The sequence below is a fragment of the Zootoca vivipara genome, chromosome 9 (assembly GCF_963506605.1).
Source record: "Zootoca vivipara chromosome 9, rZooViv1.1, whole genome shotgun sequence".
Taxonomy (NCBI): Eukaryota; Metazoa; Chordata; class Lepidosauria; order Squamata; family Lacertidae; genus Zootoca; species Zootoca vivipara.
The window spans coordinates 36534782-36553463 of NC_083284.1; the positions used below are offsets into that span (position 1 = coordinate 36534782).

General features: G+C 41.3%; 1 protein-coding gene across 1 annotated transcript in view; it reads right to left on the reverse strand.

Annotated features, from left to right (window-relative positions):
- Positions 1 to 347: 347 nt before the first annotated feature.
- The window catches only part of FREM3 (FRAS1 related extracellular matrix 3), an 87426-nt gene continuing 69091 nt past the window's right edge, over positions 348 to 18682 (reverse strand). Inside the window, exons 14-24 of the mRNA XM_035112018.2 lie at positions 17363 to 17666; positions 16126 to 16257; positions 15430 to 15761; positions 9809 to 10001; positions 9303 to 9407; positions 8966 to 9093; positions 7739 to 7873; positions 6075 to 6201; positions 4029 to 4216; positions 3790 to 3936; positions 348 to 3199 (exon numbers count right to left, since the gene is read on the reverse strand). Coding sequence (XP_034967909.2) covers positions 2669 to 3199; positions 3790 to 3936; positions 4029 to 4216; positions 6075 to 6201; positions 7739 to 7873; positions 8966 to 9093; positions 9303 to 9407; positions 9809 to 10001; positions 15430 to 15761; positions 16126 to 16257; positions 17363 to 17666 — 2322 coding nt within the window. The 3' untranslated portion in view covers positions 348 to 2668. The remainder of the gene's footprint in view (positions 3200 to 3789; positions 3937 to 4028; positions 4217 to 6074; positions 6202 to 7738; positions 7874 to 8965; positions 9094 to 9302; positions 9408 to 9808; positions 10002 to 15429; positions 15762 to 16125; positions 16258 to 17362; positions 17667 to 18682) is intronic.

Below are 18682 nucleotides of genomic sequence, written 5' to 3' on the forward strand. Positions count from 1 at the left end.
TTGGGTTCAGAAGTAGCAACACAAAGTAGCTTTTACAGTTGTCTATTTTAACAGTGACAGAGAGAAATCTAGAGGTGCTGGGACTACTTGTTAATGTGGAGTAAGTTATTCAGATCAAGCTATGCTGGACATAAGAAATAGGCAAAGGAAAATCTCAAAGGTAAGTCCAGCTCATGAGAGATCTTTTGTATTCACTTACCTGCAAACAACTTTTGCAGTGGTTGGTACTGATTCCTTCATTGTTGTTGTACAAACTAGGCTTTCTTAACTTAGCTTGAACTGACCAGCTTATTCAGGGGTAATACAGCATGAGAATCGTAAGGAAGACAAGTAATTCACACACAAAAATATGAAAGAAAAAAACCTTTATAAAATGTTTTGGCAATTTCACAATGAAAAGTGTAAGGTCACAATTATAAGAACGTATAAGCAACAGGACAAATTCAATGATAATGTTTCAGTGCTTGCCTGAACTGGCTTTGCTCATATCTGAAAAACAAGTAGCATAAGCATATTGCAGAAATATACAACAGTGTCAAATGTGTGTTTTAATCTGATTCTATAAAAGCAAGAAAGGAGCTGGTCAGCTAGGGCACACAGAAGGTGAGGTAATGAAGGAATACTTGCATTTTAGCCCCTTTCAGCAACTTGGGATGCTGAAGCAGATGTTTCAACAATAGAGAGACTTGGTTGGTGGGACTTGCTGGATTAATTTGCTTTGCCCTCCCTTGCACTCTGGAAGAAACAGGTCCCAGGTAGGCAGGAGGAGCAGCCCCCCCCACCTTAGTTTAAAATGCATAGCATCAATTACTTCCAAGCAAGCTTAGATAATTGCACTGTTAAGTCCTGAGTTCAATGGGGTTTACATCTTACATAAATGGGTATAGGATTGTGGGCTTTTAAGCACATAGTAACTGTTCTCCTTTGCAAAGGTTGCTGCAGTCTACTGTGCCACAGTGGCTAAATGAAGTATCTGAGGTCAGCTGCCATAGTAAAGCTCAATTTCCAGGTTTTGAGGGCTAGCCTGTAGCCCTGTCATTTTGTGTATGCTCACTAGTCTGTAGAAGGCAGATTTATCAATTGACAGCTTTCCCATTTCAGTTTTATCAGTTAGGGTTTTTTTCTTTAAACCCCCCCCCCCCCCCCAGCACATAACTGAACATTGTAAACAGTGTTGTTAAGTCAATAAGGAAATTTTAATTAATTGCATATATGTTTGTACCTCCTGAATGAAAAAGCAAATACTTCTAAAATAGGCACCACCTCTTATCTGTTAAAAAATCTGACCAATTAAGTATGGGTACTTAAGTTTTTCATGGTTAAAAAAGCTTTTAATAGATAAGCAAAATAAAAGTGAAAATGTCTCATAAAAATTATGACTTTCTTTTGAGTAAACATGCATAAAATTCTGCTGTAAACATATTTGAATTGCCAGTGAACAGACCTTGTCTGAACCCAATATCTCAGCTGTAGGCAATGCTCAGCAGAAAGATTCATGCATGAAATTTACAAAAGCTGCATGTAGAATAAATGAACCTTTAACTTCAGTTTTAGTTTTATATATACTCACTGCTTGAATAATTGTATGGCAAACTGAGATGGTTGCTGTATTTAGTTGTCATGGATATGACTGTCTTCATTTTACAGCAATTTGAGTCTGTCAGATGCTGACCAGTGCCAAATATTCTTTCAAAAATGTGGGCAAAGGTAAAGGGTTACCTGACATGGAACAGAACAGCCTGAACCACACGGTGCTGCTTCACACAAATAAGAAACCATGCACAACCCTTTACCAAAATATTTGGTGGTAATGATTCCAAGTTCCTATACTGTAGTGGCTGCATTTGATGGTTCGGAGATTACATAGCTGGATTAGTTATTTTTTTGCTCAATGAATCTGACAACAAATTATAGGATATAAATGTCTTGTTATTCACAATATCTTACAAAATTTGCCAAGCTAATGGACATTTTACTAACTGCAGGCGGACAAAAGGAAGGGCCATCTAGTAACAATTTAGGGTTATTGTAAAAGGCAAGATAAAATACTAAGGACGCGTCAGCTTTAGGGTCTTGTATTAAGGTATGTTTGTAATACCTGTTGGTAAATCCATTTGGGAAATACTCTTTAAATTAGCTTTCCATTTTTCCAGTGTATCTCTCAGCCACTCGGACAATACAATTCTGCTCTGAGATTTAATTACAGATACTTTTCTTCTACCCTATCTCATAAACTCTGACCCCTCTCATTCTCCCTCACACCACCCCTTTCCATATACAAGACGGTTATAACTAGACATCATACAAGTTAAACAAAAGGGAAATCAATATCCCTTTGAGGAGCACCAGGCTTTCATGATGGTAGGTAAGGCTAGCTGATGATTTATTTATTTTAGCACCATTTGAAGAAGAAAGGGGGAAAGCTAGGTTTATTCCAGGAATCCATCCTGTTTTCCTGGGTAGGTGGGGAGGAAGTTAAGTTATAAATAAAGCACTCACACTTCTACACACTTCATCTTGTTTGCTACACTTTTTGTATGCTGGAATCTCACACAACCTAGCACCAACACGGCAGCTCCCAAGTCTGTGCAAACACAGCCCCCCAATACCATTTTTTAATGATGAAATGAAGTATCTTCAAACGACAACCCTCACCTTTGTGATGTAATTAGACTTCAGAGCTATCACTGCTGCTGTGCCGCGTGGTCACAGTTTCATTACTGCTGGAATAGCCAGTGCAGGAATTTGCTTTCCCATTAGTAGAACGTCCCTTTCTCTTCAATAGGAGGATGATAATCAAAACTGTGCTGATCAGAAGCAGCAACCCAGCTGCACCTCCGACAATAGGTACAATCCTGTCTTCCATGTCGCTTCCAGTAATTTCCAGGACCGGCTTCTCGTATGGTTTACCTGGCAGGGACCAATCTTTCTGGTCAATAACAATTTTGTTAGACCGGTCAAGAGCTATGTGCTGGATGTTGGTGCCTCTATTCTTATCTGCACTGATATCTTGTGCAAGCGTAGGGGCATCCAAGATGGCTCTCCGACTGCGCCCAGAATGTGTAGCACCTGGGATTCCACTGGCTGAAGATAAAAAGTGATGGTACTCAACACTTCTCTTTCCAAGGCCTCTGTGGGCATTCTCACGTGACCGAACCATGTAGATAGTGTGGATGTACCATTCTCGACCTGCTGCTACCTGTTAAGATTAAAAACACACAGGACAACTTTAAGCAAAATTAAGTTGCTAAATGCCTCCTAATCTCTCTGGGGCTCAAGATTTCAAAAATGACTGTCTCCCAGAGTACTGCTCCTGACAAAAAGTAACATGACAATGCTATTTTGTATGGGAGGGGGGCAGACTTTGACAACACAGTATGCAAACATAAAACATGTTTTGTATACAGTCACTTAAGATGAAATGTTTACAATCTATTCCAGGAGGTTTTTAAGGTGAGGATTATTATGCATCCCTTGATCAATAACATTTAACTGATTTATTTATTTAGTTCCACTGACATGAAAAAATATTTCATCATAAATAGGTTTGGATTGATGGTGCCAAAAATTGTCTTTCATGTAAATTTATGTGGCAACAAAGAAAGCAAAAACGTTTTTGACAAAATTCCCAGAACACTTATATATATATATAATCACTCTTCTGCAATGAACACACAAATAAGGCTGCATTTCGAAAAACTGCAGTAGTTTTGAAAAATACCTTGCTAGTTAGGAAGTTAGTTTCCAACATAACAAGAGTTCTGGAACAATATTCCTCTCAGAAGTTACCTGGAATAGCGGAGTCGACAACATGCTGAATCCATCAGACCCTGGCTGCTTTACCAAAGGATAACCATCTACATGATCAACGGCAAGTTTTGCATGGAAGGCCATATTTCCAAACACTTTTGCCTGGGTATCAGGCTGAGCTTTATCCTAGAAGACAAAGAAACCAACACTGGTACATTACATTCAGGATTTCAAACTACTTGTATTCGGACAGTGCTGTAGTGTACCATGGTACATACCAGAATCTTGAATCTGTATAAGAGGGAAGGCGAGTCTGCTAGGCAACCATATTCCTTGTTATCTGGACTGTACTTGGGGACATACCCGTCAGCCCCAGTGCACAAAAACACCTTCTCAATGTTACAGATGAAAGAATCCCCTAAATTCTGGACAGGATCCACCATGACACGAACATAGATTTCAGAGCCTAGAAATATTTTAATAAAAAATTATTTAGGAATACCATTGATACCCCTTACCTCAAACACAATCAGACCCCATAGGGCAGACAACAGAAAAATAATAAGATACAATATAGAAAAAAATAACATTATTTTGTAATTAAAAAATCATACAATAAAATAAAATGTGTTACTTTAAATAAAGCCCGGTATCCTAAAACACAGCATAAACAAAGATCTCAATATTTCTTAGAAGTTGGGGGGGGGTAGAATATTTTCCCCCTGATAAGGCAGGCACCCTATGAACATCTCTGGGAAAGCATTCCAGAAGTGAGGAGCCACCACAGAAAAGGCTCTTGCATGTCACCATCTGCTGCACTTCAGAAAGCAGAAGTACCTGGAGAGAAGTCTCAGATGAAAATGTGAACAGGTGGACTGATAATGGGGAAGGCAATCCAACAAAGATCTAGGTCCTCCACTCCGTTTTTTTTTTAAAGGCCAAAAGATACCAGGCGCCAATGAAGTTGTTGCAAGATAGGCTCTATTAATGTGACTTCCATTAGTAGGTGAGCCACAGTATTTTGAACTAGCTGCAAGTTCTGAACCTTTGGCCCTTCAGATGTTGCTGAACTGCAACTTCCACCACCTCTGGCCATTGGCTATGCTTGCTGGGGTTGTTGGGAGTTGAAGTTCAGCAACATCTGAAGGGCCAAAGGTTCCTCACACCTTGTCTAGAAAGCATGGGTCACTGAGTTCTGAAACCAGGAACCCTTAAATCTCTGTTCGTGCTGTACGTATCCAACTGAAACCACTGCATTTCTGATACCAAAGTGGTGGGTTTGGTTTTTGTTTTTTTAGTAGTGAGAAGGTTTAAATACATTCTTTTCATAACCTCTCCCCTGCAAACCCCGCCCCCCAGTTGTTAAACTGGACCATTTGCATCTCATAACTCCACTAACATATTGCTCTTGCAGAGAATTTGAAATGTGCAGAATTAAGCATTCCGAGAATCTCTTATTTTGTACATATGCAATTTTTTAGGCTTCTTGTCAGCAAAGTTGGACTTTAAAATGTGCAAGTGATGTCTGCTAAGAAGAAACCAGAGCAGAAAAGGAAGTGGTGCTTCACTTCTCATTGCCCCCATGTCAAGCAGAATAAAATTGTTCATAATAAAGCAATTATGCTCAATTTGCATGATGTACGCAATGGTGCTAACCTTACTTGGTTAGCAAAGTAACTTTGCAATCAGGGTGGTAGAATCAGGCTTTCACTTACTGTGCTGACTAATGTTTTAAGTGAATTTGCACAAGCTTATCTTGCTAAATGACTTCACATCAATCCTAGTTAAGCATTCTCTCTACAGTTCTCAGAGATACAACCATCTTGTAAGGACTTGTTGAGTGCAACCCCACTTTTCCTCACTAGGGGGCAACCCACATCCAACCACAAGCCCAGGGTGTTCAGCATAATAGATATTAATTAAGTACTGATCAAACAGATGGTTTTGTTTTCCTAGCAACACTTTGAGTAGGCAACGCATTAAGAACACTATGAATCATACTTTCTAATAGCAATTTCATTCAGGGACACTTTGTTCAATAACTATGAAACTCAAGAAATTGTTCTTAAATACAACCACCCTTTAAAACACCCTTGAAGCCTAACCAGAGTTATTTTTCCTGGTAACTTTTATTAAAGCATCTTCTTCCTTCAAAATACACCTCCTTTTTCTATTCCCTTTTCACATTCTCAACTATGAAATCATAGCATTAGTCAAAGGTAGAGAATAATATTAAGAAGAAAGAATATCAATTGATCCTAACAGGATGCTAAAAGTAGCATCATGCCAGCATCTATATATAAAGAGTAAAGCTTTTTTTTTGCCTTCTGTGAATGCAACATCAGTTCCTTCTCCAAATCCCATGGAGCCATCAGATAGCCAGAGGTCCTTCTTCGACAACAGGAACATTTGGGTGTTTAGACTGAATTCAGCTGCTACGGGGTCACTGACCTATATAAAAAGAAAAAGAATCACTGTTTTGAAATTCAGCTATTAGTTTCTCAATTTCAGTTCTTTCTGGTGCTTGCTCAACATCAGCTTGCTTGCTTTAGCCCTTCAAATTCAAAACAGCTTATTATACTGTTTTAAATGTGTATTTTATATTTAACTTTCTTTAGTAACTTTTCTTTTGAAATCTTTAAAATAATATTTTAGTTTCCTGTTAATTATGTTGCTTTGACTGTATACTTGAATTTATTTCATAATGTTTTATTCTGGATTGTTTTATCTGATGTTTTAATGTAGGCATAAACCACTTTGAGATTTTTCTTCTTAAAAATATAAAGCGGTATAGAAATGGAAATAATAACAACAACCTCTTTGCACAAGAGCAGAGTCTGTGCAAGTAGACTGAATCCATTAACCCATTTATTAGAAGAAACACACTTTAATCAGAAAGTTTTATTCATAATATAGTGCAGAAGTCTTGAAGACAACCATACTGAGTGAGACCAGTGGTCCACCTAGGCTTGTATTATCTGTGCTGAACAGCAATAGCTTCTGAATGAAGACTCAGGCTAAGATCCTTCCCACCACTTCCTTCCTTGATTCCTTTAACTGGTGATTTGGGCATGGATCCTGGGGGCTTCTACAAATAAACCACTACTAATGAATTATGCCCCTTTTCTTCCCATTCATTAGGCTCGGTATAGCTTTTAAATCTTGGCTGATCCCTCCCATCTTATGGCACTTCCAGGAGAAGGATTTTGGGCCAAACGCTCACAAACCACTAAAGGACTGGGCTAGTTTTGATGCTCAATGCAGCTGGTTAAAAACGAGAGACCAAGGACTAGCAAGACGCCATCAGTGGTACAGTCCAAATCAGTTACTATAATACAGCCCTCTTGTGCTAGCTAGTAGCTCTTCACTGAAGTGCCCTCTCTTCTACTTCAAGAGTGGAAAGGGACATGGAGCTGCTGCCCAAAGTGGTGGGCATGTCAAATGAGCTCCACTCTTTCCCTGTACCCATCCGCAATCCTTCCCAGCCAACATAGCACTGATGTCACACACCGATAAGTGTGCCTAAATCACAGGGCTGTGGTTTTCAAAGGCAGGCTTGACTCAAGTGGGACATCAAATTCCATACCCAAGTTTAGCACTGCAGTCAATAGCCAAGAAGATTGGTTGTATCCAATAGCAGCTTAGTGCAAGGAGAAATATGGCAAAATGGGGTTTCTTGTCTGGTGCTTTGGCTAGCTCAAAGTCGCGATTGGATACAGCCCACTTTAAACATCTGTAAATTTAAACATTAATTCTGCTCCCCACTCTTCACCCCAAGTTGGTGGATTTTTAAATGTTCAGGACCAGCTCTTCTAAGTCAGAGGAAAATAAAAATACAGTATGCAAAACTAGTTCAGCCTCTACGGCTGATGAGCTGCACAAGTAAACAATTTAGTTCAATTTAATTGCCATGGGAGTGTGCATGATGTGCCAGATAAATGCAGTCAAAATACTTTGTTGAGAGCATTAAACACAAGAGAGGTTTTACCTGCTGGAACCTGATATCTAGATCAAAGGTGATTGGCTCCCGGGGGCTACAAATGACAGGCTGGGTATATTCTTGGCTGGGTGCAGCAATACAGGGGATAAGTTTCACAGTGTAAGTACCCGAATAGTCACGTACCTACAATAAGGGGTGCAAGATCAGAATATGAATAGTTTTTGTTTAAAAGAGCTTTAGTTTAATACATGCACACACATATATATAACAACAAAAAGATACAACATTCATCAATGGACTCTTTAGCATATTACTGCTTCACTTGGCTGTTTTAATTCATCTGTATTTGGGCATCTACTTTTTAAGAAACATGGTGGGTGCTTCTGAGCAGAGCATCAGCTGTTTCTACTCAGCAGTTGACCGACTGATTCTGACACCCACCCACATCATGCAACTCTTCTTGTTATCCTACAATCCTAAAGTGCAACCCCATTGAACTCAATGGGATGTACTTCTAAGCAAACATGCTTAGGGCTGGATATGCTTAGGATTCAAGAAAGGGCTTAAAAGATTGGTGTTCATTTCTGTCTGTATCCAGAGCTGGCAGGTATTTTATATTTCAATTAAGGTGAAACCATTATTATGACTTTCCTTCTAGCAGTAAGAATCACAGGTGACTAAAGTTCTCATTCGAAACCAATGTTGAGGCTGACATCTCTTTGGTATATAAATCTTCCACTATTTCATCATTAATTTGCATTTCGCTTTTCTCCCCCAAAAGGAAGCCCGAAGTAGCTTACAAAATAAATTAAAAAACCCAAATACATACAAAGCAAAGGACCCCATACCAAAAAAATATGAAAATAAAGGAACTACAATAAGTATATACTATAAAGTTTAAATTCAATACTTAAGAAAACACCAGTTCAGTTAATAAAGAATAAAAAGTATTGATGGTTTTTTTTTGGGAATTGAGAAAATTCTACATTCCAGATTCCAAGAGGCACTGTGTGAATTGGGCATAAGTTTCTCCATAGTTAGTGCCCAGCAGGGGACACTGTAATGGTGTTGAATTTGGAGGAGTGATGTCCATACATGAAGCTTGCTGGGTAGCAAAATGCTGGACAAAATACGCAGATGTATTGGTTTTGGAGAACACACAATCTATCAGCTTAACCAATCATAGAGTTGTAAGAACAATGTATTATGTAACAGCCACAAGCCTCCCCGCCCCCCTCAAAAGGTACTACAGAAAACTGCATTGTTGGCACTCACAGCAAAATCTGAGACAAATTTCCATTGCTGCATAGGCTGGTGGAAGGTTTGTTCACTTTGAGAAAGGCTGAGTGTAAATGTGAGGCCAGGGTGATCAGCAGACATCACCATTGACGACAAAGAAGTACCTGTCAAGGAGAAGGACACGTTTTTATGATGGAATGAATGTTGCCATCCAGCACACAGTGGCACACAAGGGCTCCCTATGATTTCTGAAAAGAAATATTTCACTTCTCTTTGATCACAAAAAGCAAAACAAAATCTCCACCAAAAAGAATAAGGAGGATTATTAAGATGTATTGCATACCTAAGGTGTAAAGCAAAAAGCTAATCTTACCTGGGTGGGACATCACAAATTGCCCTCTGAATCGAATCTCAGTCCTGAAGTAGACAACAAGCCGCCCTTCATCATTGATCTGCATGCTGGTTGGGTAGAGGGAGCCTAAATTCAAACAACCATTGCCATTACTATATACAAAAAGGTATTAAAGCTTTGCCACTTGTAGCATTTGAGAATATCAGATGCTACGTACATCCCAGTTTACTGTGATTTTCAGATTGTTTGATTTCAGTGGAATAACTCTATTTGCAAACATGGGCCAAATTTTCATTTTCCCCTGCCAAAACAATATACTGGTACAGTTTTGGAGGAGCACACAGAGCGTGTTGAAGGTGATGAATAAATTATTTGTAGTAATAATAAAAAAGCAAAATGTACTCAACATTGTAAACCCAGGGGCAGGGGCTGCCATTATTGGTCTTTGTGAGCCATTCTGGAAACCCTATTTCAGTTGAAAAGTGAGGTAAAAATGCTTCAATTAAATAAGAACTGAACAAAATCACCTTGGAGCTCAGCTTCTGGTGGGCTTCCTATGCCATCCTTCCAAAGAATGGCAGTATCATACACAAAGGTGAGCTTGAGCTCAGACTGCAAGTCAAAGTGCTGCCAGCCTCCAACAGCAGCCGGGGAATGGAAGACATAGGAGACATACAAGGGCACTCGCAGAGTCACATACGACTGGACCAGATTTAACACCTGCAAAACACCATAGTATTTGGTTATGCTATGTTCAGATTGCATCCTGAAAAGTCAATTTCACAACCATTCTGGGAATGGTATTAAGTCTCATCCTCATTCCGTCCTGAGTTGCTGAGTTTGACAGATGTTCTGAGTGTGTGTATGTACATGTTGGCTCCTGAACAAACTTCTCTGGCTTTGATTAGAAATCCACTTTGATGCTTTATGAATGAATTGCAGCTTGTGTTGAAGTGTGAGAGAACGAAGCAGGGATCAAATCCAAGCCGGCAGGCAGGCAGGCAGGCAGGCAGGCAGGCAGGCAGGCAGGCAGGCACTCTTGCTGGCTTCTAGGGTGCAACCCTGGCAAAGAACAAAAACACCCTGGAATTGACTTGACAGTCATCCCAAAGTGTAATCTGGAGTTACAGCTATTATAGGATTAAGTTTATACTAACAGTCTCACAATCGTTTGTGACCTCCAGTGCATTCCGGTCCAACTTTCTGGAAGTGAATGGGTAATGATTAAGCTCTTGTTCAGTGAAATGGTCATTTCAAGAAACAACAATGCAGATAGTTTGGGGAAGTTAAACTGAAGCTTGCTCCCCATTTCCCCTTTACTTAACTTTCAGCATTGATAACAAATCATGTTTCTCAAATTCCAAACAATAAGAAACACCCAATAATAAAAGCGGTCCCCCAGCCTTTGATCAAAATTAAAATGCAACTCAAATCCTTACTGACTTGCCCTATAGATTATGCTGGATTCCCAACTTCTATCATCCCATGGGAGCTGGAGTCTAATAACATCTGGGCAGCCACAGATTTCCCAACCTTGATATGGCAAGTAAATGATCCTAATTTTATTTCAATTATCATCAACAAAAATTTCAAGATGCTCTTGTCTAGCCCATTATACATGCTTACTACATGCACAAAGGTGTTAGAGCAGTGACTCCTGACAGGTGGAAGACATCTTTAAGCCTCCATGGACCAACAGGCCAGGGTTCCCACCTGCATGACTGTTTCAACTAAATTTTACTCATAATAATAATAATAATAATAATAATAATAATAATAATAATAATTTATTTATACCCCACCCATCTGGCCGGGTTCCCCCAGCCACTCTGGGCGGCATCCAACAAAACATTAAAATACAGAAATCAAACATTAAAAGCTTCCCTAAACAGGGCTGCCTTGAGATGCCTTCTAAAGGTCTGGTAATTGTTGTTCTCTTTGACCTCTGGTGGGAGGGTATTCCACAGGGTGGGTGCCACTACCGAAAAGGCCCTCTGCCTGGTTCCCTGTAACTTGGCTTCTCGTAGTGAGGGAACCACCAGAAGGCCCTCGGCACTGGACCTCAGTGTCCAGGCAGAACAATGAGGGAGGAGATGCTGCTTCAAGTATACTGGACCAAGGCCTTTTAGGGCTTTAAAGGTCAGCACCAACACTTTGAATTGTGCTCGGAAACGTACTGGGAGCCAATGTAGGTCTTTCAGGACCAGTGTTATGTGGTCTCGGCGGCCGCTCCCAGTCACCAGTCTAGCTGCCGCATTCTGGGTTAGTTGTAGTTTCCGGGTCACCTTCAAAGGTAGCCCCACGTAGAGCGCATTGCAGTAGTCCAAGCGAGAGATAACTAGAGCATGCACCACTCTGGCGAGACAGTCTGCAAGCAGGTAGGGACTCAGCCTGCGTACCAGATGGAGCTGATAAACAGCTGCCCTGGACACAGAATTGACCTGTGCCTCCATGGACAGCTGTGAGTCCAAAATGACTCCCAGGCTGCGCACCTGGTCCTTCAGGGGCACAGTTACCCCATTCAGGACCAGGGAGTCCTCCACACCCGCCCGCCTCCTGTCCCCCACAAACAGTACCTCTGTCTTGTCAGGATTCAATCTCAATCTGTTAGCCACTATCCATCCTCCAACTGCCTCCAGACACTCACACAGGACCTTCACCGCCTTCACTGGTTCTGATTTGAAAGAGAGGTAGAGCTGGGTATCATCTGCATACTGATGAACACCCAGCTCAAACCCCCTGATAATCTCTCCCAGCGGCTGCATATAGATGTTAAAAAGCATGGGGGAGAGGACAGAACCCTGAGGCACCCCACAAGTGAGAGCCCAGGGGTCTGAACACTCATCCCCCACCACCACTTTCTGAACACGGCCCAGGAGGAAGGAGTGGAACCACTGTATGACAGTGTCCCTAGCTCCCAAGCCCTCTAGACGGTCCAGAATTTAGTTGAAAAAATACTTCTGCTGCTGCTTTTAATCACTGAACAGTTATTTTCTTTTATTGTTATGTTTTTCTTCTTGTTGTTGTGCTATGACTACTACAACTAAAATAATGAATGAATGAATAATGTTCACCCATTCACTACAATGTGATATTTCATCTTCCTTGAACTTGCAAGATAAAATTCCGCGTTGCAGTGATACCTGCTGCAATGAATGTGCTATCAACACAGGCATCTTTTACTTGTGTTTAAGCAGCACATAAATGGAAATCTTTGCTTCTCTCTTTGAAAGTGGCTCCACGTGTATTTCATGGCAAAGGGGCTTTTGAAATTCAAGGATAAGGGCTTATCATGTGGCAAAAAGGTTTATGTCCTTCACACAAAAATCCAATGTACACATATAGCATGCAACTTCTAGTGCCACATAGTTTAACAGATGATCATGTATGCTCACCAACGAGCATCATGTTATGGTCCTACTGATTAACTTAATTGCATATGAAATAGAACGTGCCTGCCTCTGAGTCTGGGAATCCTTTGTGAAAGTCCAAGCCTTGTTGCTAGGCAGCTTCAAGCTACAAGATCCTAAACCCTTGTGTGTGTTTTCTAGAGGTGCTGCTAGAAGGAGGCTGTGTTAATGAGCAGAGTCCAGATGGGGGTGGCTGGGCAGAGGTGACTAACAGGAGCATATGCATTTGGAAACAACCAAACTGAACTACATACAGAACTATTTTGCTACAACTGTCATGAATTTTAAAGAGGGGGCAGGGAAACCACTAGAAACCTTTGTGTGTGGTATGAGCCAACATGACCGCACAAGTGAGTTTTTCGACACTGTTCATTTTGCTTTGCTTACAGTTTTACAATAATAGCTGGTTTCAATACAAGATGCTGAGTTACCCATCAGCTTTTACTAATCAAGGGAATGTTGTAAAGATTTAAGTTGGGAATGAGTCAGCTTAAAGATAGATGAGATCAATCATTCATTGGTTTTCACATGTGGGATCTCTAGAAGACTGTGTCTGTATTAGTGCAAATCAGTATATCATTCCCTTGCCAGGAGCACACTGTGTGCCAGACCTCACTCTTGCCTGCCCAGCAAGTGACTGCGATGTCCGTGTTATTGCAGTGCCGTTTATGCAGTGAGCTCCCATTCCACATCCATCTTGGTTACTGAGGTGAGCAGTGTTTGTCATAAATCAAATACAGTAGTGTTTCTAATGAGGTCATGCAAAGTATTTGAGAGTCACTGCACATGACTGCCATGCTGTTTGTGGCAGTTTCTTGGAGCCCAGCAAATGGGAATGTAAAACTTGTGTGGAAGAAGCAAAACCTACATTCGGCCACTATTCCTGTAAAGGAGTTCTGTGATCATCAGGGAGGGGCCGTATCTCAATGGACATGCACATTATCTGTATGCAAAAATCCCAGAAAGCTTCAACTTTCAGCATCTCCATTCAGGACTGACTCCAGAAGGTGGCAAAGTCAGGCATTTGCCTGGGCCCCAAGACCAGCAAAGGGCCTACAGTGGCAACATTTCAAGAGAATACAAATAGTTAAGAAGAGCAGAAGTAACATAAGAGAATTCTCAGCTTGCATTAACTACTTTTTCTAACTTAACTGCCCACCTCTGCCCTCTGCCCACAGTAAATAAATCCTGGACCTGTCTCTGCCTCCAGATTTCAAATATTTTAGCTAGAAGAGTCGAGAAAAATCTCCATATGATGCACCAGAACGCTGCAGCTAGTAAGAGATGGATGGGCCAATGATGAACTCAATATAAGTTAGCTTCATGTGTTCATAGCAGGCTCTGCTCTGGATAAATGAGAATGAAACCTGTTTGGCATAAGAGGGCACAGCTGGCACAGGTGCAAGCTAAAAAACAAAACAAGACACAGCTACTACAAGCAGGTAGCTGTTTGTACCAGTTTTTAGCCAGGCTGTCATGTTTTAGCTAATCTGAAGGTACCGTAACAAGGCAATTCAGATTTAGCAAGCTCTGTATTAACCTGGGTGGGTTCCAGAAATCACATTGACCTGTGGCTAACAGTAGAGTGTGGTTTAATAGGACAGATAAAGAAGGAAGCTTGCAGCCACCAAGGGAGTGGCATGGAAGTACAAGGCTCAAAATGTAACATCTTAGGCTTCTGTGTTTGCCAGGGAAGAGCAGGCCAGAGTAGCAGCAGGGGCTGCTGGGAATTACAGACACAAGACTCCATAATCTCATTACAATGCAAATTAAAACAAAATTACTCCATTAGTCTCTGTAAGGTTACGCTAAGAAGAGTGAAACTTGAACAGAATGAAATAAAGGGAATTGTAGGGAATAGAAAGCCCCTCCTCACTTTTACCAAATGTTTCTAAATATTCATGATGTGTTAAAAGGATTTGCTCCCAAAGCTCCTCTGAAATCTTGGCGTGGATCATTATGAGCTTGGCACCAGCCTCCACTTTCTCCCAAACCTACCTGGCAGTGGAGATGCCAAACATTGGCACCAGGGGGCTTCATTATACCTGACATAGCTGTGCTCCAGAAACCAGATTCCTTGGGAAATGTAGTTTATTAGGGCACCTGAGTCTTAGGAACACTAAGAAAAGTATTTTTTCAAGAAGCCTTGATTTTCAATCTTGTGCAACCCCCTCCCCCTATTTCAGTGTGCCACAGAGATGTCTTAAGAAATACAAGGTCAATGATGTCATTTTGCAAAATGTCAATGATGACATTTTGCCAAGCAAATTAATTTCCGATGGTAGAGTCGCTATTTGGTGTTTCAACTCAACCTGTTATAAGATATGGACCATTAATAACAACACATGTGGTATTGGAAATGCATCAAGTATTGCACAGAAAAGCAAAACACAAGAAAGGAAACTAAATCCCACTGCCACAAACCCGTTAGTACAGTCATGGAGCTGATGCCAATATACCCTTCAGCTGCCATGTAAAACTCAATTATCACCCCATGGCTTCCATAGAGACGGGCTCAGTGGCAGAGCCTGCCCATTTAAATGAGTCAGGCAGCGAGGGATGTAAAAGACCTCACCCACAATAGCCACCGCCATTCGGAGTTGATAAATGGACAAATAAGGCTAGCTAGGTGATTAGTTTGTTTTTTCATAAAGGCAGCTTCCCAAGTTCTCATGCAGCAAACTCAAGTGCATTTTCTTTTCAGTTACATAGGCTTCCTTTTCACGCATGCAGCATACCTGACCATCTGTGCCAATGGAGCCACTGCAGTCGGTCAGCAGTTCCGACATGTCATAGTAGCTGTTAAATTCCCACAGGCAGGCCTCCAGGTTGAGGTTACGGTAGAAACGCAAGGTCTTGGCAGATCGCACAGCGCTGCTGTACTGGTAGGGTGAAGTTTCTCCAATCACTTCTGGGTTCTTGGTGTCCTCTGTGATGAATCCGTAAGTTGTTTCAATTTCGTTATAATCCAAGAGGTTTGAGCACTTGTGATTGCCTACACGAGTGCCATCAGGGCTAAGAGTCAGCTCAAAGTTGGACAAAGGTCTAGTTGATATAACTGGCAGCATCCCTGAAAATAGAAGAACATGCAAGAAGAGCCATATAAAGCAACCTGTTTTGCACAGTGGACAACCAGATGCCCATGAGAATCCCACAAGCAGGGACAAAGCCATTCCCCCGTTCTTCCCTAACAAATGGTACATTCTGGGACAGGATAGCCATCACTGGTAGTAGCCTTATCTCCATGAATTTAAAACCCATTTAAATTGGTGGTTACCATCCCACCTTGAGATAGTGAATCCAAGTGTTTAACTATTAGCTGGGTACCTCCTCTTTATTTGTTATGAATCACGAGTCAAGTGATTGTGATGACAGATAGTGCTGCATCAGTGTAATTGTTCAGTATTAATAAAATGCACGTGTCTAGTACTTACCATCCATATGAGGCATTGTAACTGTTAATTTGATCAGGTTGGAATAGTCAGGATCATCTGGACCTGTGTAACGTATTCTGGCTGAGAAAGGTTCTGCTCCGACCGTTCCCGGTATACGGGGCTGACACAAGCCTACGTGGAAAAGGGCAAAAGGTTGATTAAAAACAAAGTGAGAGTAATTCTGCTTTGTCTTGCCTTGGAAGAACCAAATTTTAAAATGCTGATACTTTAAAAAACATGTAATCTTATGGTTGACATAATATACTCTTGATCTGATTGTGAAGCCAACACTACTGGGCACAGCCCCAGTTTACTTGAGTAGTAGCAGCAGGTCTACTTTCTCTTCCCTGCAGCACCACCCCCAATTCAACAGGACAGGAACCAGTGTGGGATGAAGCTTTCCTCTACCTCCATGGGAAAGATAGAAGCTATAATATGCATCACAGAAGCTAATCCAATTGGGATTGGAGCCATCTGGGTCTCTCATTCACAGGAACTGCTGTATGGACTGAGACTGCCCTTTTATTTCACTTCCTGATGATGAAACTAAGCCATATTGGGCCTGTGCCTGCTGCCCACCTACCCACAGGTATGATCCATATACCCATCCATATATGATTAGAATGTCCAGTTCCAGCAGGTTGCAGAGCAGACACGTGAGAGCAGAGCTCTCCTTGCTTTGATTATGGAACTTGCCTACGTTATAGTTTCACTTGCAAGATGTAAGGAAACCCTTGGTGGAAGCAAAATATGATAACCGGACAAAATATGTGATGGGCTACAACCAAGGTTTGCCCTCTGGTTTACAGCTTGTAGTTCAGCAGGGGAAATGAAACATGAGCCAAGGGTTGGATGACATGCTCAGACAAACCATGGCTTGGCTCAGCACATTGGCCAAATGGCCATAACATCCCTGTGTGCAAAGTCATTGCTTTCCAAAGCCTTTCCACCCATTTCATCAAGGGGAAAGCACTATAGGAAGCAGGCATATACTATGCAACTTTGTAGAGAATGAGAACCTCAGGCCTGGATCTGAATGTGGCCCTCCAAGCTTCTCTATCTGGCCCCCAAACCTTCCCCAGGATAGACCCCCCAACCACATCCCCTACATCCCGTGCTTCACATCCGCTGTGTGTGTCCTTGAACTATGAAAAAGCCCTTTGAAACAAACATCTATTTCAGCTTCACAAAAGCCACTTGATTTTATTTCATTCATGAAGACTTTCTGCTTCCTTACCTTCTCCTCTGTTTATTGTGTAAATTGGGCTCAATAATTCTAAACCCACATCTCCATTGGCATTGACAGCACGTGCTGCACACTGGACCCTTGAACCGGCCTGGAAATATATAGAGTCCAAGGCAATGGACTTGGTGTTGGTGAAGAAAGTGTTGGAGTCCACTTCTCGCATGGGACTGGTCACCCCATCACTGCCACTTGGAGCGCTGACAAGCCAGCGATACAAGGTCAGCGTGTCATTGATGTTTTCAGCAGCACAAATAGATCCAGTCTTGTCATAATCTGAATATTTGGGGTTGCATGCCTGAAGTTGAATAGAAACATACAATAAATCCATCGAGTTATATCTAAACTTGCTCCAGGAAAGTAAATAATTCAGATCAAATTTTGAGTAAAAGGTATTTTTCCTCATGTTGCATTAGTATTTAACGAGTTCTCTCCCGAATTCATCACCATAGGTGCTGCATTTTAGTTTCATAATAATTGAGGAAATGAATCTTAATGTACGTGGCATCTAAAATTAACAATCTGATACTGCTGAAAGCCTTCAGTTTATCACAGCTCAGATGCCTCCCAGGTGTTTGGAAGGGAAAGAAAAGTGAAGGTTAAGGGGTGATATGATAGCCATGTTCAAATATATAAAAGGATGTCATATAGAGGAGGGAGAAAGGTTGTTTTCTGCTGCTCCATAGAAGCAGACACAGAGCAATGGATTCAAGCTACAAGAAAGAAGATTCCACCTAAACATTAGCAAGAACTTCCTGACAGTAAGAGCTGTTTGACAGTGGAATTTGCTGCCAAGGAGAGTGGTGGAGTCTCCTTCTTTGGAGGTCTTTAAGCAGAGGCTTGACAGGCATATGTCAAGAATGCTTTGATGGTGTTTCCTGCTTGGCAGGGGGTTGGACTGGATGGCCCTTGTGGTCTCTTCCAACTCTATGATTCTATGATTCTATGATATAATATATGTAAATCATACCATGCATTAGCTAAAAAGAGAAAAGGCAGGAACTAAAGTTCATTTTTTTCTTGTGGTTTCATCCAATTGTGAGCCAGGGTTGGAAAGTTTAATAAGTTTAAACTGGCCTCTGTTTTCCAAAACAGAAAAGTAAGAACCTGGATAGGATACAACCTCTACATACGGCTCATTGAGTGGTATTGAGCATCTTACTACGTACAGTGGAACCTCGGTTTATAAACACCTCAGGTTATGAATTTTCGGTTTACAAATGCCGCGGACCCATCTGGAACGGATTAATTCACTTTCCATTACTTTCAGTGGGAAAGTTCGCTTCAGTTTATGAACGCTTCAGTTTATGAACA